The sequence below is a fragment of the Lepidochelys kempii genome, chromosome 6 (assembly GCF_965140285.1).
Source record: "Lepidochelys kempii isolate rLepKem1 chromosome 6, rLepKem1.hap1, whole genome shotgun sequence".
Taxonomy (NCBI): Eukaryota; Metazoa; Chordata; order Testudines; family Cheloniidae; genus Lepidochelys; species Lepidochelys kempii.
Window position 1 is genome coordinate 31,523,543 of NC_136385.1, and position 26,304 is coordinate 31,549,846.

General features: G+C 40.3%; 1 protein-coding gene and 1 long non-coding RNA gene across 7 annotated transcripts in view; one reads left to right on the forward strand and one right to left on the reverse strand.

The window, feature by feature from the left end:
* PIK3C2A (phosphatidylinositol-4-phosphate 3-kinase catalytic subunit type 2 alpha) overlaps window positions 1-26,304 on the forward strand; it is a 90,304-nt gene that overhangs the window by 33,538 nt on the left and 30,462 nt on the right. For 5 of the 6 annotated variants that reach the window (XM_073347388.2, XM_073347387.2, XM_073347390.2 and 2 more), the window contains exons 5-14: window positions 1,582-1,702; window positions 3,851-3,962; window positions 4,842-4,921; window positions 5,065-5,128; window positions 9,150-9,293; window positions 17,519-17,561; window positions 17,648-17,861; window positions 17,955-18,077; window positions 19,877-20,044; window positions 24,776-24,887. In XM_073347388.2, coding sequence (XP_073203489.1) covers window positions 1,582-1,702; window positions 3,851-3,962; window positions 4,842-4,921; window positions 5,065-5,128; window positions 9,150-9,293; window positions 17,519-17,561; window positions 17,648-17,861; window positions 17,955-18,077; window positions 19,877-20,044; window positions 24,776-24,887 — 1,181 coding nt within the window. The remainder of the gene's footprint in view (window positions 1-1,581; window positions 1,703-3,850; window positions 3,963-4,841; window positions 4,922-5,064; window positions 5,129-9,149; window positions 9,294-17,518; window positions 17,562-17,647; window positions 17,862-17,954; window positions 18,078-19,876; window positions 20,045-24,775; window positions 24,888-26,304) is intronic. The other variant, XM_073347391.2, reaches the window with a different exon arrangement.
* LOC140912653 (uncharacterized) overlaps window positions 21,062-26,304 on the reverse strand; it is a 38,474-nt gene continuing 33,231 nt past the window's right edge. Inside the window, exon 6 of the long non-coding RNA XR_012159333.1 lies at window positions 21,062-21,212. This is a non-coding gene — a long non-coding RNA (uncharacterized LOC140912653). The remainder of the gene's footprint in view (window positions 21,213-26,304) is intronic.

Consider the following 26,304-nt stretch of genomic DNA (forward strand, 5'->3'; position numbering starts at 1 on the left):
TGCAAAAACCTGACACCACAAATCAACTTCTGTTTTTGAAATTGCTGGGTAAGCTTCCAAAATATATCTTAAATTTAGAAAGGTCTTGATTTCCAAAGTAAAAGGCAAGTTTAATAGATTGCCTGTTGCTAAAGAAAGTATAAGTCGTTATAGTGGATTCCGATGGTGAAATCTTTTAAGTGACTGCACTAAATAGTATAGATTTGTGTTACTTCTAACGGATATAACTATGAAAATAAGCAATGTCATTTATGAAATTACACTATTTTATGGTAACTGACAAGTTACATAACACCATTTTGGTATACTAGTTTTACATGTGTGAACAAAACAAAAATGTTATACACAGTATGCCAAAGTACAAATACAATTATGTTGGTTTGTGTCAGCACAAAAACATACCCCATTGTCACGATGGTTTATTATAAACCTATATCCAATGTTACATTTGAATGGCTTTGTAAATTGTTTTACAGAACTTGCTCCCTGTGTAACTTCTTGGAAAGTTTTGGAGCTGTAAATATCTGAAAATATATCTATGAAGAAATCCAGAATATTCCAGGAACACTTTTTTTAGTGTCAGGTTTCAGAGTAGCAGCCATGTTAGTCTGTTCTTTTTTGCGGATACAGGAGTATTTGTGGCACCCTAGAGACTAACAAATTTATTAGAGCATAAGCTTTCGAGGGCTACAGCCCACTTCATCAGATGCATAGAATGGAACATATAGTAAGAAGATAGGTGTGTGTGTGTGTATACACACACACACACAGAGAAGGTAGAAGTTGCCATATAAACTGTAAGAAGCTAATTAAGATGAGCTATTATCAGCAGGAGAAAAAAACTCTTGCTGATAATAGCTCATCTTAATTAGCCTCTTACTGTTTGTATGGTAACTTCCACTGTGTGTGTGTGTGTATATGTATGTATATATAAAATCTTCTTCTTATGTTCCATTCTATGCATCCGATGAAGTGGGCTGTAGCCCACGAAAGCTTATGCTCTAATTTTTAGTCTATAAGGTGCCACAAGTACTCCTATTTAGTGTGTAACACTCTTCCATCAAAGTTGGGTCTAAACCCGTGTTTCGGTACAATAAGGATTCCAGTTTGAGACAAAATTACTGGTTTTTGACCACTTCCGGTTATTAAAGATTCTAAGATACTGGCTCAGGATGTGGTTTCTGGTGTCCCAGCAAGATTGCAATTTGGATCATTGCATCATGTCTAAAAAAAATTCCTTTCCAGCTTCAGTTGGAGGTGGCTTTCTCAGTTATGTCGTGTTGCACCTTTGTTCAATAGCTGCCACATTCTACCTCAAGTGTGTGGTTGAATTTCAGTGATGGCTAGAGTGATTCCTTGTTTGTAATGTGTATTAGAGAGCTCTGTAATTAATGTGCTTTGAGACCCATTCAGATAAGACACAATATAAATGTTTGTGCATGTATATTGAGGAGAGTATTGCCTGCTTCTGTAAAAAATATATCTAGGTAATAGACTAAGTAACTACAACCGAATTAGTAGAGATGTACAGTAATTGATATGTAACTTTCAGATGTGGGGGTGTGTGTTTTTTTTAAACAGGGAGTTCTCCTGTGGAGCTTATAATAATGCAGGCACTTTGCTGGGTACATGATGACTTGAATGAAGTGGACATTAGCAGCTATATCCTGAAAGTCTGTGGTCAAGAAGAAGTTCTACAAAAGTAAGCAAACTTAATTTTTATTAATGTTTAACTGTCACTCAGTTCAGGTCAGTTACTAGAAAATCTACCCATCATTAAATGTATAAAAGTAAATTTGCAAAATTTAATTGAGTGAATATTAGAATTTGAATATTACTAGTTTTCCTTTGTAGTGGGGGGCACAGGGGAAGAAGTGTGTGCGCATAGGTACTATGTCCCTGCAGATTCATTAATCTGGAAACTGGCTCTTCTGTTCTAGCATGCATATATTAGGCTTTTGTGCTCTACTACATCATATGATGATCAGTTCCTATTTCGATGTTCATTCCACTCTCCTGATGAGAGTAATTTTTCAAAAATTACACTGGTCTTTGAGCTTCTAGCTTGGTTACAGCAGCTGTTGTGTGACTGAAGTGGGGATGACATGGTGGGGTGGGGGAGGGGGTAGCATTTAAAAAGTTAATAGAATTTTAAGTTGAGTACCATACTGCATTTCAAAACTGTTAGGTACCTCTTTGCCTGTTCAACGAATAAATGAGAACATTTTTAGGTCTCAGTATGACAGCTCTTCCCTGCACTGAATTCACTTTTTAACTATATAAATCACCTTATTTGCCTTTCCAGGGCTAGTTTTCACACTTCAACTCATATATTCATTCTCCTACCTGAACTTTTTGATTTCTGAGCCTTCTTCATTAGAAACTGATGTTGGTGGATAAAGTGCTGATTTAAGCAACAGGCTGTCAGATCATAAGCGATTTTCCAAAGTTCACACTACTTCAAGTTCTGTAAAAGCTAACTTTGGGGTTTGGAAGATTGCCTTGTAAAGAGAATCCTGTTTCCACTAAGGCTGTTTTCATGATCCTAGACTCTGATGACGATCTTGCGAATCTTGTCATGAGTTGGATTGCGGTATAGAAACAGAAGTGATGTTATATCAGCTGTTTTGGGGTTTTTAGCCACTCCTACTCACTTAAAAAAATGAAATACTGTACAGTATTAGACTGAGTTAAGAGGCCTACTCATCAAAATATAAGCCACATTTTGCATTCTTTATTGATTGTAGATTCTAGTTGTGTATATATTTTGACATTTGGGAAAACTAAACCAAAACGTGTTTTTCCTATTCTGCCTTTAACGGGCTTTAGGCCTTTTCCTAAATTGCCGCCTTGCCTCTAGAGTCTGTGATGTAAGGATTCTCTCCCCTCCCCCCCCCCCGTGACCTTTTTACTGCTGAATGCTCTTTCAAATATGATGTGGAACCCACTTGGAAAACTTGTGTAGTAATTTCTAATCTATCATAGACAAGTAGTATTTGGGGCTGTTTCTGGGTTCATAATCAAGGAAAATGCCTCACTGCATTCCTCACAAGAGAAAAGTAGGAGGAAATTAAACTGGGAGTTAGAGAATCTTTGGCATTCTGTGGTGTGACTGGGGTTCTCGGATTCTTCATGGATTGAAAGAAAAATAAGCAATCAGATTCTCCTTTGTTTCAAATCTCTGAAGAAGGCTTTGTATCAAATTTCTTGCTTCTCTTTGTGGATCAGAATTCTAAAGAGACTTTTATGTTATATGGGGATCTGTTTCCTGCTTTAACATCTGAGCATATGCTGGGATCCCATATCCTGGAAAGTGAGGGAAACTAAGACGACTTGAAAAGTTTCCTAGAAATCCGTCTATTCCTCACCTAAATCCTGTGGTGAATGAGTGCTTGTTTGTATGCAGGCTTCTAGGGTCTTTGACTATAGTGAGAGAATAACATAGCTTTCAACTGCTATTCAGATGTCAGCAACCTGGTAAATGAATCTGTAGGCACAGAAGGAATTGATGCTTTTTAAACCAGAATTAAGATGGATTCTTAAATACTCAATTTGGAATTGGCGGTTGACCATGCACGCTACTGGGATTCTGTAAATTCTTAAATTTTAAGACAGCCTACAACCTGTGGCAGTCTTTTTCTCTTTAATGGCTGAAAATTCTGAGATGTTCTGCAGGACTAAACGCTGAATCAAGATATTAATGTCTAATCAAGATCTTGGATTTTCAAAGCATTTCTGAAGAATGAGGATGACTCAGACAAGGTTATCTTGAATATTTGAGTGATGTTTGAAAAACATTTGTTGCATATTTTGAAATGGCAGGTAACTACAACATTCATTTATTTAACAGTAAGCACTGTGTAGGAAGTCACGAATACATTCAGAACTGTCGAAAATGGGATACAGAGATTAAACTGCAGCTCTTGACCCATAGTGTAGTACGCAGAGATCTGGCACGAACAGTGAGTACAAATTAAATTTCCAATTATAATAATCCTGATTCTCTATATTTCTGAAAATGTAATGTTACTATCCTGGAAGGGGAAGGTGGAATATACCCCCAAATAGGTAAAAGATCCATAAAGGATTTACAAATCTATATAATCTTAAACCTCTGAATTGGACTTGAAGAGCATAAGAAAATACAAAAACGGTTTTTATGGTCTATATGCTTGCTGACATGCTTAAAGGGGATGGAAGTGTTGGTCAGTTAGTAATCTGATTTGAATTGTAACTTTGTTACATGAGTAACAGACTCTCTCATTAATCCACATAGCGTCATGCATGACTTTCTTCTCTGAATAGAGCAGGGGTGGGCAAACTTTTTGGCCCGAGGGCTACATCGGAGTGCAAAACTGTATGGAGAGCCAGTAGGGAAGGCTGTGCCCCCCAAACAGCCTGTCCCCCGCCCCCTAGTCATCCCTGACGTATCCAACCCCAAAGCCCTCCCCCCACCCCCCTGCACCCTGACAGGCCTCCCGGGTCTCGCACATCCTGTCCAACCCCCTCCACCACTGCACATGCGCTGCCCGCACCCCCTTACCATGCTGCTCAGAGTGGCAGGGGCTCACAGCCCATGCAGCGGTGTGGCTGTGTGGGAAGGGAAACAGCGGGGGAGGGCCTGGGGACTAGCCTCCCGGGCCAGGGCCCGTCTGTGGCCTGCGGGCCGTAGTTTGTCCACCTCTGGAATAGAGGAAATAAATTAAAAATGCATATGGATCACTGTAGCACTTTTTCAGGTGGGACTTGATGTTTGCGTAGAAGAGGGTAGACGAGGGGCTGGTCTTTTTGTACTGTCCTCTTTCTGAGTTAGGACATGAGTAATATTTTCTCATTACTAGGAAGAAGATGATAGGACACCTACAAATTTAACAAAACACCTCTACAGAACAGAAAAGCCTTTCAGAGAAAATATTTCAAGGTAACCATATGTAACTTACAGCCTTCATGATCAAGTCATCTTATGCTAAATTTTGGAACAATTTACCATATTTGCCTTTTAGTGAGAAGGTGGTATATAGTATGAACTTCCACTTTTGTACAGTAATTAATCATGTATTCCAGGCATTCTGTTGAAGAGCTCCTAGAGGCTTACCATATTCAAACTGACATAGTTCTTAAAAAGGAGGTAAGATCTTTTTTTTTCTAGTACAGATTCTCCTTCAAATTAGTGCTGTACTAAATCTTGCATAAGAATGATCTTTTAGTATTTATATGCGTCTTAACTCAGCTTCTTGTATTGAGAGTTACAAAAACAATAACAGGGTCTTTCAGTTCTCCCTTTTAAAATCAGATCCCAAGTTCTAGGCTTTCAGATCTCCTTTCCTGTCTTTCTTCCCCATCACACACAACTAAAATAATTGAGTCATCTAACCATAAAGGTAAATGGTGTGGTTTTCCAAGTGTTGTGTGCCAAGTAATTTTATCCCCAAAGTGCTAAAAATGTATACTCTAAGATTTGGTCTACTGCCCTTATTTCTCTAATTGTTTCACGGCCAGTTCAGAGATGACACCTCCATTTATTTTAGTCATTTATGGCTCTTACCATTCCTTAGAGGACAGCATGACTAAAGAAAAGCAAAATACTCATACTTGCTAACTATGAAAAACTGAAAATCCTGTGCAACTGAAGAAAGTATTTAACTCTGTTATTTAGACAGTCATTAAAGAATTACTCCTTTATAAGAGCAATGTTTTCCTTAAACTCATCAACTCGCTGTAGGGAACAGTCTTGAAACAGGCAACTTAATTAAAATTGAGAATCTTGTACTCAAATTAAATCCTACTGTTTCTTTTTGTTTACTAAGATTAGCTTCTCTCTCTCTCCAGGAATACATAGTCTGAACAATCTTTTGCTTAACAGTAGAAACGGTATCTTAAACTAAAATAGTATTTACATATCACCTTAAAATTTAAGGTGATAACTCAAATCTAATCTGCTGATAGTGCTTTTACACCAGAGGTGGGCAAACTATGGCCTGCAGGCCACATCCGGCCCATGGGCCCCTCCGGCCCATGGGCCCCTCCGGCCCATGGGCCCCTCCGGCCCATGGGCCCCTCCGGCCCATGGGCCCCTCCGGCCCATGGGCCCCTCCGGCCCATGGGCCCCTCCGGCCCATGGGCCCCTCCGGCCCATGGGCCCCTGAGCTCCTGTTTCTTCTCGTCCACAGCCTCAGCTCAGCTCACTGCGCTGCCGGTGCTCTGTGCTGCATGATGGCATGGCTGGAAGCTTATTTCTTGATGCAGTGTGGTGGTTAGCTGTCTTTTTGCTGCTTCAGTTTGCTCGCTTGGATGAGATGAAACTAAGAAGAATGCCAAGAGCTAGTATCCAAATTCTTGGCTTTCATAGCCTTACTAAGGATCGAAGAGGCACCTTTTTCAGGGGCATGACTGGATCCAAATATAATCCATTGACCACTTTATTGGCTCAGTTATATGTGAGGACTTTGCTAGCATCTTCACCTCATGCATATGCATTTTGGGAACGTATAAGCAACAGGGTTGTAATTCAACTTTGTTTCTATCCGAGTTTAATAAAAGTCGAAATTCCATTTCAAATTAATCCAGATTACAGCTGTTTTTTCTATGTCTTTGTTTGTTTTTAAAAATATTTCTTAAATTTAAATGATTCTTAGTCTTTAAACTTATCAATAAATGATTATCAAAGAAGGTATATTTTCTTCATCTTTGGAGTGGTGGTTCTTGTCTTCCTGAGCTTGGTGAACAAGTTGCTTAGGCCTTGCCAGATAACTAATTCTGTAAACAATGTGAATGTTACCCTTTTATAGCAAGGTTAGTGGATTCCATACTTTTCTCACTCTATGGAAGATTTCTAAAAGGGATTGTCTGCCTTTTTTCCACCTGTAAAAGAAGCTGTTCCCTTGTGGGACCGTAACACTGTGCTGGCTTCTGTCATGGGACCTCCATTTGAGCACTTGTTCCCTGTCCTTCCTTTTGCCAAGAGACCGTCTTTCTTCTTGTTATCGTACTCACAAGGAGAGTAAGTGAACTGCAGGCCCTAATGGCCTGGCCTCTATACACAGTTTTTTTCAAAGACAAAGGTGTCTTTCAGACCATGCCCAAAATTTGTCTTGAGTGGTTTCACAGTTTCACCTTAACCAATCAGTAAACTTAACCTGTATCTCTTTTTCCTAAGCCTCATTTGAATGCAGATGGAGCTGCAGGTTGATTTGTTTGTTGTATGATGATCCTTGGTATCCTATCTGAAAAGGACTTGTTAATGTTTGACTCAGACTCACAATTTATCAGACCACTCTGTTTTATTAGCAAAGCTGCTCTGCTAATACATTTAGAAGTGAGCCCCCTGAGTGGGGCTTGTCTTTTAATTTATACAGTTTTTTGGAGAAAAAGTTAGAGAAGTTACAGACAAAAGAAGAAAGATTTTAGTCACCACCCTTCGAGATCCCTGAGACCAGTCACGTATCTTCAATTACCTGCCACCCTTAACAATCTCTTTAACAGTTTCCAGTTAACTTAACTAATTGCCCTTCACACCTTCCATTCTGATGCCTGCTTCTTAGACGTGCTGGCTCTATCTTAATTGCTTCTCCATTCAAAAGCTAAGTGTCCCTACGTGTGCTCCCTCAGATACTTTGTAACATGTTTTGGCATGCCCTCTCATATACAATGTATCCAGCATGTCCCATTATACAACGTTATACTTATACAATGTTATACTTCCACAGACTAAACTTTTGTGCATCTGAGGACTAAACTTCAGCTTCGTGTTTGAGGGGATCAGGCAGCTTCCACACAGATTTCCACATGGATTACGTCCTTTATTATGACGGCATGTGGGCTAGCTCAGGCTGCACCTCCCCAATAGACTGATTCATTTGATTAGAAGCCAGGCAGCTTCTGTCGCATTTCTCAATGATGTTTCTATATTGGATGTGTGTAGGGCCACTATCTGGTCTTCCGTGCATACTTTTACCAAGCACTATGCTATTACAACTATGTCTAGACCAGAAGCAAACTTTGGACAGGCAGTTCTTCAGTTGTTTAAGTAGTCACCTGAGCCTCACCTCCTTCAGTTACTGCTTGACTCACCTGAGTGAAATACATGTCTGTAACTATCAAAAAAGAAAAATTATCTACTTGTACTGTAATTGTTCTTCAAGAAGTGGGTGCAGTTGTGTATTCAATAACCAACTCTCCGTCCCTTTTGCATCAGTCTCCAGTTTTGGCTTTCAGTGTGAAAGAATTGAGTGGGGTTGGGGCAGTACTGCCCATAAGTACCCTGGGGAGGGGCTACAAGGATTCAAAAAGGCATGTGTGCTGCCATGATGGTTACTACTAAGCAAAGTTCTCCAGCATGTGTGTGCATGATCTTCAGTTACATAGTCACTCTTCTCACTTCCCTGTGCCCCAAAGTCTGGCTAAATCACTCCCCAATTTTGATAGTGAATGAGGTAAGGCTGTAAGAAGCTAGTCTGGGGCACTTGTGCCTCACTGCAGAAATTTTGGTGTGTAATGATTAAGGTAAGGTTTCTGCAGACCATTACCTCATTAAGAAGAGAGGTTAGATAGTGTATAGTCTGAAGCATGGCACCACACATTAAACAATGAGGATTAAGTCATTAAGGATTAAGTCACATCATTAAGCCATTTCAACAGAATCAGTTTACTCATGCTGTTTCTCCTTCACATTGAATCACACTCCATTGGAGCTGATGGACTTACAGTAGCTGAAGATTTGGTCCTAATTGTGTCTGTACCATGAAATATAGATGTGAATATAAAACTAAGTGATGTAAAAGGAAGATATGGCTAGGAATCTTGCGAGCTCTTTCTGGGCAGATATATACTAGGATCCATACCAGGCCTGTGATTCATACCTTGGTAAATGAGCCATAAGCAGTTTAGTTCAAGGAAAAATTCTTGACTTGTACTTTAAAAGTTGATGTCACAACTCGTATGCGATTTCAAAACTATGGTTTTAGTTTAAAAACGTAACTTTTTTTAGTGCAACTGAGAGGCTATATCCATAGATAATGTCCAAAAATGTGCTTCTTTTTTTCTGACTTCCCCTCTAAAATTTTATCTTGATTTTTGGACTGCAGCAATCTCAATTTCTGCCAACATAATCAAACTTTTTCCTTTCTTTGTCTGCGTACTTTTCTTGCTAGAACCAACAGAAAGCAGTAGATCATGTAATCAAGGCTGTAAGAAAAATCTGCTATGCACTGGATGGAGTAGAAACTCAAGCAATAACCGACTCTGTAAAGAAGCTGAGGAGGGCTGTTAATCTTCCAAGGAGTAAAAGTCCTGAGGTAAGCAGGTTTATCATGTGAACTTGAACACATTGTATCAATGGCATTCTGATAAAATATTTCTCAGTATTTATTAAAAAGTTATTTCCAAAGTAGTGATAACTGAAACCTCCTGCAGCATTTCTAAGTAGGGTTGATTTTTAAAAATAAAAAGTTTAAAGGGACACTTCTAACAATGTGGAAGACTTGATTAAAAAATTCCCTTTTCAGTCTGTTCAAAAGAATATTTAATTGATGGTGAATTCTTAGCATCCTTTTCTATTTCTATAAGTGATCGTGGCTTAAAATGTTTTTGAAATTAGAGAGCATTGGTATTTTCACATATTAAGTGGGTACTATACAACAGCCTGAGACTATGTGGACTTATGCATGGCAGTGGGTGCACTAAATTTGAATGAAGCTTTAACTATTAGTTCATGCCCTTCTGCAGAGAACTTCAGTGATAGGAACTTCTCCCTTTCTTATGAGCAATGATCAGTGTTTTTGTCTGTAGTGTGTAAACTACCAATTGCACTTCAAAACTCCATCTTACCTGAGTATTGAATCTGGGACCCAAGGTGCTCCCAAATGATGCAAATTCTCATACAAAAGTCACCTTAATTGAGCAGTTTGTTTCCGTGAAGTTGGCTTGCTTTTTGACAAGATCTGACTTCGCTATACCAAAAGGGGATCTTCATTTGAAGGAAAATGTCCTTTTCAGAAAGGAATAAAACTGCCGAAAACATCAAAGCCAGAGTTTTGCAGAGCTATGCCTTTTGCTGTACCACCACGCTAATATCACACTGGCATCACCCTTCCTGGGTTCATCATTGTGATGGCAATAGTATTTGTAAATTGGTTGTGAGATGTATACTTAGATTTCACCAACCAATTACCAAATGTCAGGTTCTCAGGCACTAGAACAGCCTAAACAGGGAGTCAGACAGTCCCCTTCAGACTGCGTCTGAAAAGTAAAATTTGGCATGGAAATATAGAAAATCTGCATAAAAATGTCTGTGCTCCATAGAATGTCACAGAAAAAAATCAGCGTTCCTCCCAACCTTACTGGAGCAATTTCCAAAATTTCTTTGATCCACAGCCTAAAAGAAAAATTTGAAAAAGAATATGGTCTGCAGAATGTAAAAATCCTCACGGGTGGAATCATGATTTCATAACTGACAAACGGTGTACTTCTGTAATCTGTTTTAATGTTAAAAAAAAAATCTATTTGTTTGTAACAATAAATATTTACTTAGGTTTCAGAGTAACAGCCGTGTTAATCTGTATTCGCAAAAAGAAAAGGAGTACTTGTGGCACCTTAGAGACTAACCAATTTATTAGAGCATAAGCTTTCGTGAGCTACAGCTCACTTCCTCAGATGCATATCGTGGAAACATATAAAGCCTGCTGCAGTTTCCACGATATGCATCTGAGGAAGTGAGCTGTAGCTCACGAAAGCTTATGCTCTAATAAATTGGTTAGTCTCTAAGGTGCCACAAGTACTCCTTTTTCTTTTTGCGAATATTTACTTAGATTACCCTTGTTAAGGGTAAGTGAAGTTCACTTCTGGAGAAGGAAAATTGCATTTAATTGGAGTTCTCTAATAGTCTCCATCCAAACACTACGTATGATTAGCAGTTGCCACAAGAGTCAAGGGGTAACAATAGATCTTTGTACATATATTTTTATCCAGTCATGTTTTTTAGTAACGCTTGGTATGTATATAGCACTTGTCATCCCAGGTTCTGAGTGTTTTATAAATAGTGTGGAGACATGGCAGCCTCTCTGTAAGTAAAAATGTAATTAGCTCTTTTGTGGAAACTGATTTACCAAGTTTTAAGATCTTTGGTAACTACAAGGTTCTTAGGTTTTATCTATATTAATAATCTAAACTTTCTTATCTGACTGAGCATGTCAGCACAATAAGTATACAAGAGAACTTTTTAACACTCCTATGAGGTAGGTATGAGGTGTAGAAGATTCACTTCATCCATGTTTTAAATTTAGCTGCCTCTGGGATCGATTGTCTGCTATTTAATCATTTAGTCTCTTTAACTGATTTAGGACAAGATGTTAGAAGAAAGTCTCTACTAAACTAAAACTGAGGGAGAACTTGCATGGTGAGAGTTATTAGAGTTGGAATTTGACCAACAATCCCTCATTCATTTTGTCCAGGCATGTGACATTCCTGTGCGTTTTTATTCCCAATTTCTTCAGACCTGTATCTTCCACCATTCTGGAGGATGCTTGGGCTGCTCTCCTGTCTCTTGCAGGCAACTCACGGAGGCCATTCAGTGTTTTTGTGCCACGTGGTCTGGCTATGCCCCCACTGCTCTTTTTCATTGACAGATTCTCTGCCTCTATAGGAATAGGCAATGGCAGGGTTTGGTGGTTTTTTGTTTTTTTGCTCCCACACATTCTCATATTTTAACTTTTCTGCTTAGTTTTTTGGGCAGTGAGGAGCAATGTTCTCCTTCAGCATTCTTCCTTCCACCTGGCTTGGTTTAGCCCGCCCTGAACCTTTGCTGCAGCATTTCTGTGCTGTCGCTTCTGCCCCTTCCAGACATGGCAGAGGAGCTGGTAAAGCACTGGGTTAAATCCAAACAGTGCTTTGTAGGTGAAGCAGTCTTCTCTAGGCTCAGCAGATGGCAAGTTGCCCCCAGCCTGTGCCCAGCCTTCTATCCCTAACTCTGGGGCTAGGAGTCAGACAGGTTGGGTCTCCTACCCGCTGAGGCAGCTGCAACTCTAATGGGCGGGGGAGAGAGAGGGAGAACCAGGAACCCCAGTGTAGAGCAGGGAGAGGCTCTGAAAGCGAGAAGGACCCTGATCACTTGACTCAGGGGTAAGTCCCACTAGACACCCGCTGAACAAAGAGCAGAGGTTTGTGGAGCCAGAAGTCCCAGCCTTAAAGTGGGTCCTCAGCACCTTGGGGAAAGAAGCAAGGCTTCTAATCAGTTCCCCTCATTCTCAAGCTGATCAGGAGATCTCTGATGATCCCCCCCTGCCCAGCAGGACAGAGTTCTGAGTCAGACTTCTCAAGAGGGCTGAAGGAAGACAAGCTGCAAAAGGCCTTACCAAAGTTGCGGTAGAGCTACGGTTCCAAAGCACTCTAAAAAAAAATGAACCGGGGGGGGGGGAGGAGGATCTAAAGGAAAAGCACAAAAATCCAGGAGATAAGCTGTTGTCGTTGTCCACCTTCCACTCCCTTACTGATGAAGATGAGCTGTCTGGCCCTGAAATCTTCCAGGGTGTGATCAGGGATAAAAGGAACAAGCCTGATAAGGGCTAGCATGTTAACAAGTGCGACATCAGGCTCTATAACATTCAAGAATCTACAGGGTCTGTTGATACCAATGGGTGACACTGCTGTAGCAGGATAGGATTCTTAGGACTCCTGGATAGAAAGATGGAGGTCACTCTTAAAAAAGGGCTTTGAAGGCTCCTCTGCCCCCTCCCTTCCCACCATCCTTGGTGACCATCTGCTTTGCAAGAGCATCTCTTCCCTGCCTGGAAGATATCAAAGCCCTGTGAACAGCCATCACCCTGACTTTGGCTCCACTTTAAAGAAAGTTTCCCTAGCAACAGCATTTGTAGCTGATGCCTCAATAGATTCATTGAGGTTCACAGCTTGAGCCAGGGCTTTGGCCCTGAAAGGTGGATACTCACAAAGCAGGTCTCTGCTTGGCCACGTTTACATGCTCCTTTCTGGAGAGAAGGTGTATAAGGCGATGGCTGACAATGCGACAAAATACAGCATAGTTTGGCCAGCCATCATTCCTGGTCCTCACAGAGGTACCAGCAAACAGACATCAAATTCCCCAGGGGAGAACAATGGAATCGAGGTCTGGGGGAAAAGACCAGTGCAGTGATACTCAGACCTCAGTGGTTCAGGAGCCAAATTAGCAATCCGCATTACCCAGTGCCACAGTAGTGTGAATTCATTGTTTCATTTTCAGCAAAGTGACAGACCAGGTGATATTGTTTTATCAACTACAATTGGTTAATAACATTGTAAAAGCATCAGTGTTTTAATATGTGCTGCAAAGAGCCTCATGACATGCTAAAGAGCCACTTGCAAGCTTGTCTGAGTATCATAGAATCATAGAACTGGAAGGGACCTTGAGAGGTCATCTAGTCCAGTCCCCTGCACTTGTGGTGGGAGTAAGTATTATCTAGAACATTCCTGACAGGTGTTTGTCCAACCCGTTCTTAATCTCCAGTGATGGAGATCACCTCAGCCCTGCCAAAATCTACTTATGATAAAGATCGCACAGGCCTGTGCTCGGAGCTGAAACTAGGAGGCGGGATTTCCCATTTCCTAAAGGAATGGTTTTCATCAACAAGTGGGTTAGGGAAGTAGCAAGCCAGGAATGTTCCCTGGAGCTGTGGGCACACCTCATCCAGTCACCCAACTCCACTGACCCTATAAAACAGTCTGATTCAGAACAAAAGATCTCATATTCTGGATATGGGAGTGATAGTGTGTTTCCTCAGAAGAAAGGTTCTCTGGCTTCTACTTCATCATCTTCATTGTACAGAAGCACATGGGGGGGAGGAGGGAGACAGAAGATATCAGAGCTATTCTCTGCCTAAAAAGGCAGAGTGGATGAAGGAAATGAAGTTTCAGATAGAGACCCTAGCCTCTACAGTGTCATCCCTGGCCTGGGGTGGGAGGGGTGGATTCTTGACTTCAGTAGACATACCAGAAGCTTATCTCCATAGCCCCATCGTGGCATGCCATCGCAGACTTCTGGGGTTTGCCTGTGGCAGGAAACTTCAGTACTGAACACTCCCATTCAGCCTGTCCTGGTTCTCAGGGTTTTTACAAGGATGTTGGGGACAGTTACCAGAATTGGGTCACAGGGAACTCACCCCTTCCTGGATGACATCCTGATCAGAGCTCTGTCACAATCCACATCGCACAGGGGTGCATGTCTCAGATGTTCAATCTCCTCAAGTCACATGGCTTCATAATCAGTGCCAAGAAAGGTTCTCTGGTTTCAAACAAGAAAAATTCCTGGATGGGAGTTTCAGGAGGCTCACTATAGTGCTATGTCTCAAACTGCTGGTACTTCTGATGTCCTGCATGGGGCTCACTCCATCAGCACAATCACACATCAGAAATCTTCAGGCCTTCAATCTGATGGTGTGGTACCACTCCCTGGAATGCGTGAAAGATCAAGTATGGGTTCCAACACAGGTGTTCAACTCTGTACAATGGTGGTCAGCCCATCTGGCTTCCAGTTTAAGTCCTCTCATCCGATGCCACACTGGAGGGCTGGAGAGTTTACTTGGAAACCCAAATAGCCCAGGGCCTCTGGAGCCTGGAGGAAAAAGGCTCACAGCATAAACTTCCTAGAGCTGAGAGTAGTCAAGCTAGCTCTGCGACGGTTCCAGCATATCCTAAGGGGGAACCATGTCCTTGTTCAATAAGACGATGACTACAGTGTCATATGTAAACAACCAAGGGGGAACAAGGAGGTGGCACTACACACAGAAACAGTGTAAATAATGAAGTGGGCAAAACAGTTCCTCTTTTCCCTCTGAGAAATCAATACCAAAGGGGGTGTGAAGTAAAAGGCAGACTGGCTCAGCATGGTCAGCAACTCCGAGTGGTGCCTAAATCAGGAGATTTTGGATATCATCACTTAGATGTTCACTTTCCTTTCAACTGACTAGTTTTGTGGATGGTACAAATGCAAAGAGGCCAGAATACTTCACAAGGGAGGCAGACTCAGATCCATAGAGACAGGTGCCTTATTGCACAGTTGGCTGCAGGGACTGTTTACCTTCCCCACTACTGGAGAAGGTGGTCCAGAAAATAAAAATAGGTGATGGCAATACTGGTAACTCATTGGCCAAAGAGACCTTGGTACTCAGACCTGATAGAGCTGACATTGGAACCCCCACTTCAGGTTCCACAGAGACCAGACATCCTCTCACAAAATTCTTTTCTTCATCCAGACCTAAAACAGCTTCAACTAACAACCTGGCTGTTGACCAGAAAGCACATCTGTCTTCCATAGTTAGACATTGGTTTAATCAAGGAGAGTATTGACTCTAAAAGCAAACTCCTCTATCTGGTCCATATTCAACAATTGGTGCCAAGAGCACAGTGCAAACACAAGAATTCCAGCCATTCTGAACTTTCTTCAAGAAGGCATAGATAGACCTGTAGCTTCGTACAATTGCATATTAAGTGTCCGCTCTTAGTACCATGCTATTCACAGGGTCCTTGGGTTCCCTGGCAGACCATCCACAGGTTAACCACATTCCTTCACACAGTCTGATTTGCCAGACTCATGGTCAGGCCGTTCTTCCCCAAATGGGACCTAATCCTAGTTTTGAGGGACCTGACAAGCCATCCCTTCGAGCCTCTGACTTCAGTGTCAGACTTTATTTTTCCTTTTAATACTGATTTCTAAATAGTTGTCACATCTGCCAGGTGTATTGGAGCTGGCAGCCTTACCTATTCAGGAGTGGTGTTCAGAAGGACAAGGTGGTGCTCAGGACACCAGAATCCATCCTTCCTTCCACACTTCCCAAGAGTTTGCACTTCCTTCATTCTGTCCAAACCCCTAATATCCCATTGAAAAGGAGTGGCATACTTTAGATGTCAGAAGAGCGTTGAAAAGTTCTCAAGCATACTGAATCCATAACAAGATTAGGCTCCCTATTCACATCCTTCCACACTAAGTGCCATGGACTCAAAGCTTCGAAGTCTGCCATTGCTAGGTAGATTAGACTGTATTGTGGAAACCTACAGATCATTAGTGGTTCCTGCCCCAAAGGGGTCAAGGTGCATTTCATGAGATTCTTAGCAACTTCATGGGTGAAACAAGCAGGTCTGTTGGAAATTAGCAAAGTCATCACTTGGTCTACAGCTAACATCTTCGAAGCACTGTAGGATGGACCGTCTGTCTTCAGAGATCTCCTTTGGCAGGAAAGCGCTTCAGGCGGTAGCCTAAGAAATAATACAGATTTGAGCGAGTTCACAAAAAGGCAGGATCGTACTTTCCTACTAAACTTGTTTCACTGCTCACTACTTTGCAGATGCCCAGAATTGTGGGAGATACAGAGCTGCAGAACAGAAAATTTCTTATCACTAATTTCCTTTCTGCTAGCAGCGTCTTCCATAGTCCTAGCCAGCCTGGATGGCTTGTGAGTCCAGGGTCAGATATTAAGTGGAATTGTTACCATGTGACTGTCTTGGTCTAAGGTACAGTTATTTCATTGTCTCTGGAGTACTTGTTGTCATGCAAGTTTCACAGCTTGGGAATCACTTATCTGGCAGCCAGCAAGAACAGAGGTGATGTGGCCAGACCATCGGGCACCAAAACCCTGATCCTTCTCGGTGAGCTGCCGAGAGAGGAAAGCAGGCCAGACGTCCAGAATTGTGAGGTGCTGCTAGCAGAAAGGAACTTATCAGTAAGAAGTGTTCCATTCTTTATGCTACAGCAGTACCCCTTCATGACATGACAGTGGTGTAATGGAAGATAGAGCATCCAGGTATTGCATCATATTACAGGTTGCTTTTTACATAAGAAATTGCTAAAAAGGAATAATGGAACAGATATAGAAAAATTAAGGAGCTAACTTGTAGTAGGTCTCATCAGTTACTCACTGAACAAAAAATAAAATGTTGAAGCTAGCTGTATGGTAAAGATAGCTCTGATAAAATACACTTTTTTGAAAAAGTTTGGTGCTCCCTAGGTATATAAAGTTCATGCTTAACACTAAATTTGTTGCATACTTTGAGAAATAAGTTCTCATATCAAGAATAAATATCAATAAAAGAAATATCTTGACTATGGTTTCAGTTTTTTTCTAGAAGTGGTATATTGACACTAACAGTCCTGTTCCTCTGGTGTAGCTGATCTGTATGCCACCTTTGTGTTCCCCTAGTCCCATGGTGTAAGTTAGAGCACCCTCAACACTATTGATTTATTCTGATTTTTTTAATGGTCCTCTAGCAGCTGTTACATTAATTATTGCTAACCTGAGCAGTTTGCTCTGGTCTTGATCCCTCACTGTGAATCCTCAGTCACATATGGTAGCTTGTATGGACTTTCTGTGCTACAAGAGTGCAAAGGGACCAAAGTGTGAGCCTAAATCTGGCCCAGTGTTTCAGATAATCATCATGTGTGTTAAACTACAAAGTTTGTCATTGAGAAGAATGGCAATTGGGGGTTATTTGGATGTAAGCTGCTTCAGTGTTCTGAAATTTGCCATAACTTACTGTGCAGGTGTCCTTAAAGCCCGCTGATGACACTAGCAACAGTTCAGTTGGTAAGTAAAGCTTTTAATCTTATTTCAGAATAGTTTTCAAATGGTGGTTTTAGGAAGATACGCATTAAAGATGTATTATAATCTAGGTTCATTGCAGCCTGAAAACCCTGTGCAAGTGAGCATAGACCAGTTGACTGCAGCAGTCTATGCCCTTCTTCACCTTCACTTAAACTCAGGCTGCAGTAGCAGCCATTCTGCAACAAAAAATAATAGAAGCACTAAGGAAGCATGGACTGCCACAGAGCATCTGCAATTCACAATATTTGCTGCTCATGGAATTCTTACCAGTTGGGTGTCAAAGTGAGTAATTTTATTAAACTAATGTCCTGTTTTACAAATTGGTTATCCATCTCTTGTTCTTCCTGCTTCAGCATGCTGACTTTTCCTTTCCAGTTACGAAAAATACTACTTGGTTTGCTCTCTGACCCATAATGGAAAAGATCTGTTTAAACCCGTTCAGTCCAAGAAGGTTGGCACATACAAGAATTTCTTCTATCTGATTAAGTGGGATGAACTGTAAGTAATTTTAGAACGTCTGCTCCTTCATTAAAATATTCCTGTCTTTAATTATAGTATTTTCTAACTATACTTGGATAGTTAATAGAAAGTTACGTAAGCTGCTAATTCTGTTGAACTCCTTAGTGAACTTAGACTTTCTGTGATCACACATGTCTGACATGTTAATACTGTCTGGGTTAGAGTAGCACTTTACCCTAATAATTTTGAAAGTCTGGGAGTAGAAGGAAGAAACAAATGCCCTCTAGTAATATGCTGATTGTTCACATTTATAAATTGTCGGAAAACTCATATTTTAAAAAACTCCTCCCTTTTTGTGGGCACAGTTTGCACCTATAAAGAGGTAAACCGGAAAAAGGCTTCAGTTATGGCCCAAATGTCTAGGGAGGGAAAAACTTGTTAGTGTTGTAAGTACTCTGGAAGTTTTGTCTTTAAGCATTTTTCAGTGATAAACTAATCTTCACTTAAATGCAAGTAGTGCGTTTTAACATTCCTTTGCAATGTATGACAATTGTGCATATGTTCTAATTTTTAAAATCTTAGATGGGAGGGCTGCTGCTGACAGAAAGGCAGACTCTTTAAATGATCACTTAAGATTTAATAGCAAAAATGTCTGATTTTCTTATCTTCTGTGTGGGAATGTTTAACTGTCCTTGATGAGCTAATTTAGATTTTGATTGGTGGGGGCGGTGGGGTGGGGAACACAAGAGGAGAACTGGATTGATAGTGTCCTAATCCTAGGGGTTAAGTCGATTCCTCTCACCCATACACTGTTTGTTTTCAGTACCCTCCCCATCAAACTTAAAACAATAAAAAGTGCCCAGACGTAAGCTTTGAGCACCTTACCCTTTGTTTAAAATCATAAATTTAAATACACAGTTCAACTCTCCACTTCTATTAGGCAACATCTTGTAATCCAAATCCCTACAAACCTACCCACCTGCCAAAACCTTAATTCCTTATCTCTTCAAAGTCAGGTTAAACAAATGGGTACTGCGGTCAACAAAATCCTGGCTATTTTATACCAGGGCAGAACATTATTTCAGACTCCACAGGACACACTAGAGCATGGCGAAGTTGCTGCCCTCTGTTATAGTGAGAGGGATCTAACCTGAGCATCTCTACTGATGGGCAGTGTATCACTGGAGACAGGTGGTCTCTTAGGCTAATTTCAGGCCATTTAATGTAGGAAGTGTAGGGTTGTGGCATATAAAACTGACATTACAATAAAACTAAAGAATACGTCAAGACAGGAAAAAATAGTGTGAACTTTACTCTGTACACTGAATTTTATTAGTGTTTAGTAAGATTTGAAGGTTCTACTTTGTGTGCCATTTCAGAACACACAAATGCTTACATGAAACAGCAATTCATTTGGATGAAAAAACCTATTGTCTCAAAGCTTGACTTTAATATTAAACTTAGAAAAGTAGAGGGTGTTAAACCAAATCTATAGGCCCTGATAGTGAGCAAAAAAATTGGAAAAATTAATTATACTAGACAGTCCAGCTCCTTGAAAAGAACATGTAATTTTACGCAAGAAATCTTGTCCATTAAGAGGTACTTTTGAACTTAGATATGATTCAGGGTTGTTGCCTTGCGCCCTTCAGAAATTGTTACTGACACTAGAGATGTGATGCAATGTGTGAATAAATTAAATTTTGCATATTAATGTTCAACACTAATTCACTTCCTTTTGAGAACAAAAAGCATCAACATATATTGTAACTTCCTTTAAAGATTCTAATGGTTTCTTTTCTTCTGAGTTGAGTCTTCTTTAACATACTTTTATTTTACAGAATCATTTTCCCTATCCAGATTTCACAATTGCCATTGGAATCTGTCTTGTGTCTTACTCTGTTTGGAATATTAAATCAAAATAGTGGAAATTCACCTGATTCAAATAAACAGAGAAAGGGCCCAGAGATGTTGGGTCAAGTTTCTTTACCTCTTTTTGACTTTAGACGGTAAGCATACAAAAGGTTTGTTTTAGCGAATGACTTGGGTTTATAAGGGGATTTAGATGAACTCCACAAGTGCAGAAGCTGCTTCTTTGCCATTGCTTTTAATAGAACGTGCTGTGTTGGAAGTTACTGTTAGTTAGATACGAAGGATCAACAGTAAATAGAATTCTGCTTATAAGATGTTACTATTCAAATACTTCTGCAGTCTCCTAACAGACTGACTAGTAGGGTTGGGTTGATAGGCTGTTTGGATGATATTAATAATCAAGGAATGGTCATATTTCACCCACATTTACATGATAGTTTTCCCAAATAGAGACCACAGTGGGTAGCAGTACTTCAGAGTAGCAACAGTTTGTAGTATAATAAGAGCATCCTTGAGGCAGTCCACTGACTTCCAGCATAGGAGCTGGTGAACAATAGATTATATAAAAAGAAAAGGAGTACTTGTGGCACCTTAGAGACTAACCAATTTTTTTGAGCATAAGCTTTCGTGAGCTACAGCTCACTTCATCTGAAACCTGTCAATAGATTATATGTATGTAAGTGTCCCCAAGTGTTACTGTCCAACATTTACTGAATTAAAAAATATACTCCTTTCTCTACTGATTGAGAACCTTCTATAGGGAGGGAGAGAATAGCACTTAATGAGCAGCATCAGGGGCAGAAGGTGTGAAAGGCAGACGAGTTCACTCTGTAAGTGTTAAGGAGACAGGAGCTGGTAACAATGTGGTGGTAGAACAGATTTGGTTAGAGAGCAGAGCAGCTTGCTCATAGGTCTTTCACAGGGTTCTCTTCCCAATAGGATTACTCTTGCTTTAGTACAGCTAAATTCCATTGCTTTGCTCAGCAGGAGTTGACTCCGTGTTAAGAGCTCTTTTGTCCAGCTCATCACCTTGAACAAATAGGGCATCTGAAACCTTTTTCAGCCAGGACATTGAGCTTATGTGAACAAGTCTTTGGGACTGTATATCATTGAAAGAAACTCAGTTCTTGCAGTGCTCTTAAATGGAGATTGGAGGAAAAGAGGCTTTTTAAAAATGTTATCTGGGACTCACCTTTACATTCCTTCTGTGAAATTCTATTTTTAGTGGTCTAGAAAGCAGTCAGTCTCTTCTAGTCTCAAGTCTTCATATGATAGTGATGTCTGGTCTTATTACTCTGGTGTAAGCTTTTTTTAAAAAGATAAACCATATCAAACTTCGAAAGAGCTTAAATACGATAATGCCTTCTACAAAAACATTAAATAAAAAGTGGATAGAATTGACTTTATACATTTAAGCTACATTAGTGTTACTAATGTAGTACACTAATTCTGTAAGTTGCTTATGCAGTAGTTAGAATGATTATGAAAGCTCTGAGTAAAACAAATACAGTTTGTAAGTAACAAAGATCACTTCCAGCCTATCCACATTTAGGAAAAGTTTACTGGTTCACAGATTTACATCCAGAGATCAGACAAACTAGAACGAAATGCTTTCAAGTTTTACAGACACTGAACAGTGGTTTCTTGTCTTAGACAGTGAAACTGTTATGTGACTTAAACTGACCCCAGATTATTACATTTAAAGGAGAGTATAAATTATCAAGGTATTTAATTTGTCTTTTTAAGGATAGTTTTTATGTACCAGTAACTAGTGTTTCTCTTTTTTCTCCCCCCCCGGTACATTCACACTTATTAAATAGTGCTCGATTCTTTTTGCAAAGGACTTAGTTGACAGTATAGATCTGGGGACATTGGTACCAGTAATGCTGGACACAAAGCTACATTAGCAAGAAGCTCTTCAGTCCCTAGTCATTGGTGCTGGATACTTGACATTCAACTCAGTGATAAGCTCAGGCACCTGCATACTGTTTACGATGGACATAGTGCTTCATCTAGTGCAATGCAACCCTGATCTTAGTCATGGCCTCTCATCTCTACAATAATATGAATAACTACTTTGAGTGGCTCTTCAAAATTGATGCTGGACTTACACCATACCAATTTTAGTCAAGTAGATCTGAAGACCCTCCACCATCAGAAGGGATTTTGAGGCAGCCCTCATGGTCTTTGCTGATCCAGACAGTGCTTCTGCCATAAAGAAACCCTTTCTTCCTTATTTTTTTAAATGAAAAGCAACAGTCTTAACTATAAACAAAAGTAGGTACAAAGGGGCAGGAGACCATTAAAATTAAGGGAAACATTTTGAACACTGAGTTTTAAACCTTCAACTGTTGAGCAGGAACTTAAAGGCAGTTGGAGCCATTCCACTTGTAATGCTCCATGAGGGAGGGGTAAGTGGCCAGTATAGGCTAGGAGATTCCAAAAGCTCATAAGGTGCTTTGATTCCACAAGTGGGAATATTCAGAGGCCTCCTGGAACAAGAATCGGAAGATGAATCAGACATCGTTTACCAGACTTAATGACTAAAATCTGGATTATAGGATTTAAAGTAACTTTTTTACAAGGTGTAATAAGTGTGCAATTAAAGGAATGTAAAGAGAAAGTGGTAAATATTAGAAAGCTCTGCGTCATTGAAGACCATTGGCCCAGATCCAAACCTTGCTCAAGAAAGCTGAGGAGCAAAACTCTGGCTGGGGATGCAAAGGTAACCTTAAGTCACGTTTGTGCTTCTCTGATCTTGAGCTGATCTGCCCCAGACTAGTTCCCAGGCACAGCTTGAAGCCGCTTGAGGGCTTCTGCAACTTACCTTTACAGTTGCTGACTGGTGGATGTCTACACTGCAAAAAACACCTGTGGCTAGCCTGGGTTAGCTGATTCGGGCTTGCAGGGTTTGGGCTATAAAATGGAAGCATAGACATTTGGACTCTGGCTACATAACTGTGTTTTAGCCTCACAGCCCAAACCAGCTGCCCTGGGCAGTGACACTTGGTATCACACAGGTTTTTTTATCATAGTGTAAACCAACTCTGAGACCATGCCAGGAGCTGGTATCTCTGCAGCCCAGGAGTGCTCTGACCACACCTGCTGCACCGTTCATGAGGGAGTGATGCATTACAGTGGTTGTATGCTACCTGAGGACCCCCTATTGTCAGGGACACACAACTGCCCTTACACAGCTGAGGAGCTGGTCCTATGGTCCTGCATCTAAGTTTTTACCAAATAGGATCGAGCTTATCTTCAGCTGAATGTCAAGTTGTCAGTTTAATTATATTGTAATGTTGGGCTACTTGGAGAGAATCCTATCAACAGTTTGAAGAGCAGAGAGATGGATAAATTGTACTTCACGTGCGAGAATTATTTCAACTCCCTGAAGCACAAGGATCAAAAAGGTTAGGCCAAAGTTGGATGAATAACATGCAGCAGTAGATGTGGAAATGCTAGCAGAGACTGACCGTGGACTACTACAGTTGAACACGGGCCAAGGTAGTTGAGGGATACAAGCCAAATACTCCAGCTGCATTTTCAAATTACATCAATAACAAGGGGATCTAAAAATTGCTGCTAACTAGAACATTGAAGATTCAAAGGTCATTACTGTGCTGTGAGAATCTAAAGCCAGATTGGAAGCACTTGTGATGAAGTGTGGGTTTGGAAAGCATACAGCTCTTCCATTCTTGCTACCACATAAGGGAACTAACAAGTGCTTGAAAGAATACTGTGTAATTCTTAAGGGCTAGATCTGTGTTCATTTGTTCTTCAGTGGCATGTAATTAGATGCATGGTGGTTTTTTGTTTTGAATTATGAACCTCATATTAATAAAGACTAAGGTAGCACTGCCTCTTCTTTCCTCCCCCTCTTCCTTCCCAGCCCCTTCTCCCCAACACACTGAAGGCTTGATCGTTCCCCTTACATCTTTTTCAGGAAATTAAACTGCATTGACTGGAAGATTTTTTTTAAGACTACTTGAGGCAAGAATTCTGTTCTGTACAATGCCCAGCACGCTGTTAGAACTCCGTAAATATATAACTGTAGTGACTCATACTAATTAGTATAATTGGTTAGTAGTAATGTGAAGTTATTAGCAAATGTTGCACCTGCAGCTAAACCAATATGTGGTTTGATCAAATCATAGAAGCTATAGATGAGAAAAGATCCCAAGTCCAATCCTTGTTGGTGCAGGATTGTTGCCTGTAGAATATTTACTTTGTCTGAAAGCTTTATTCGCTTCACATGGGCAACCTGTGCTCCATTTTATTTATCTGAGAGGCGAGACATTTTTCCCTTAGTCAAGTCAACCATTTCACTATTTAACTTTATCCTTCTGCCTGTGCTGGCTTAGAGCTTCTCTCAGGTTCAAGCATTTTGAGGACTTGAAAAAAAATATATATATATAGAATATAGTTAAATGAACATAGGAGAATGAAATTCTTCTTAGTAGAGATCATATTCTTTGTTGGGGATTATGATTTTGAGCAGCCAAACAAATGGGCATGCTCCCAATGTTCCCTCTGAGTTCAGAAGCTTAATATAGAACCTCTTTGGAATAAGAAAAAAATTTCCTCTTTCAGGGACAGTTATAATTTGATACTTGGCCTGCTCTCAGTTTGAGAACATCTATATTCTGTGACAAATTTTTGCCATTATAGTGAACCTATTGATAGTCCATTTAAATTATGAAGAGATACCAGATTAATATTTTTATCATTTGTGAGCTATCTTCTTTTAATGGGTGTTTGATCTGCTTCCCAGACTTCCTACTGTTTCTCACAACTAATTGTCTTTTTGAGGAGTAGACACAAGTTATAGTTACTGAAATACTGTGCTTTTTTGTGTGTGTGTGTGTTAGTTTGTTAACTTGTGGGACGAAGCTCTTACATCTTTGGACTTCATCACATGTGACTGCAGCATCAGGAACTGCCCACAAAAGAGGAAATCTCATGGAAAAAATAGTATTGCAGGTAGTGTATTTTCTGATTTAGCTTTAGGGTTCTTGTTTTGACTTGAGTAGATACTGTTTGACTGCCGTAAGTGATCAAGAACTTTGTCTGTCAGCAGAAATAGATATCACTTTTGGGGGGGCACGGGGAACCTCTTCATTGTTCGGGCTATGGTAGGGGATACCAAACCAAAATACCAATGTAAAAACTAGGGCTGACGATTAATCAGTTAACTCACGCAATTTACTCAAAACATTAATTGCGATTAATTGACGTTTGAATCACACTGTTAAACAATAGAATACCAATTGCAATTTACTATTTTTGGCTGTTTTTCTACATTTTCAAATATACTGATTTAAATTACAACACAGAATACAAAGTGTATTAGTGCTTGCTTTATATTTTTATTGCAAATTTTTGCACTGTAAAAATGATAAACAAAAGAAATAGTATTTTTCAGTTAACCTCATACAAGTACCATAATGCAATCTCTCTATTGTAAAAGTGCAACTTAAAAATGTAGATTTTTGTTACATAACTGCACTCAAAAACAGAACAGTGTAAAACTTTAGCGCCTAAAAGTCCACTCAGTCCTACTTCTTGTTCAGCCAATCACTAAGAGAAAAGTTTGCTTACATTCAGAGGAGATAATGTTGCCAGCTTCTTGTTTAGTGTCCCCTGAAAGTGAGAGCAGGCGTTCACATGGCACTCTTGTAGCCAGCATTGCAAGGTATTTACGTGCCAGATATGCTAAACTTTTTTGTGTGCCCCTTCTTGCTTCGGCTACCATTCCAGAGGACATGCTTCCATGCTGATGGCACTGGTTTAAAAAAAGTGTTAATTAAATTTTGACTGAACTCCTTTGGGGAAAATAGTATGCCGCCTCCTCAGTTTTACCCGGATTCTGCCATGTATTTCATATTATGGTACTTTCGGATGATGCCCCAGGATGTTGTTCGTTTTAAGAATACTTTCACTGTAGATTTGACAAAAGGCAAAGAAGATACCAATGTGAGATTTCTAAAGATAGCTACAGCACTTGACCTAAGAATTTGAAGTGCCTTCCAAACTGTGAGAGGGACAGGGTGTGGAGCATGCTTTCAGATGTCTTAAAAGAGCAACACTCTGATGCAGAAACTACAGAACCCAACCATCAAAAAAGAGAAACAACCTTCTGCTGGTGGCATCTGACTCCGATGATGAAAGCAAACATGTGTCGATCTGCACTTTTTTGGATAGTTATCGAGCAGAACACGTCATCAGTGTGGATGGTTGAAGCATGAAGGGACATATGAATCTTTAGCGCATCTGGCACATAAATATTTTGCAACGCCAGCTACAACGGTGCCATGCAAACGTCTGCTCTCACTTTCAGGTGACGTAAACAAGAAGCAGGCAGAATTATCTCCTGCAAATGTAAACAAACTGGCTTTGT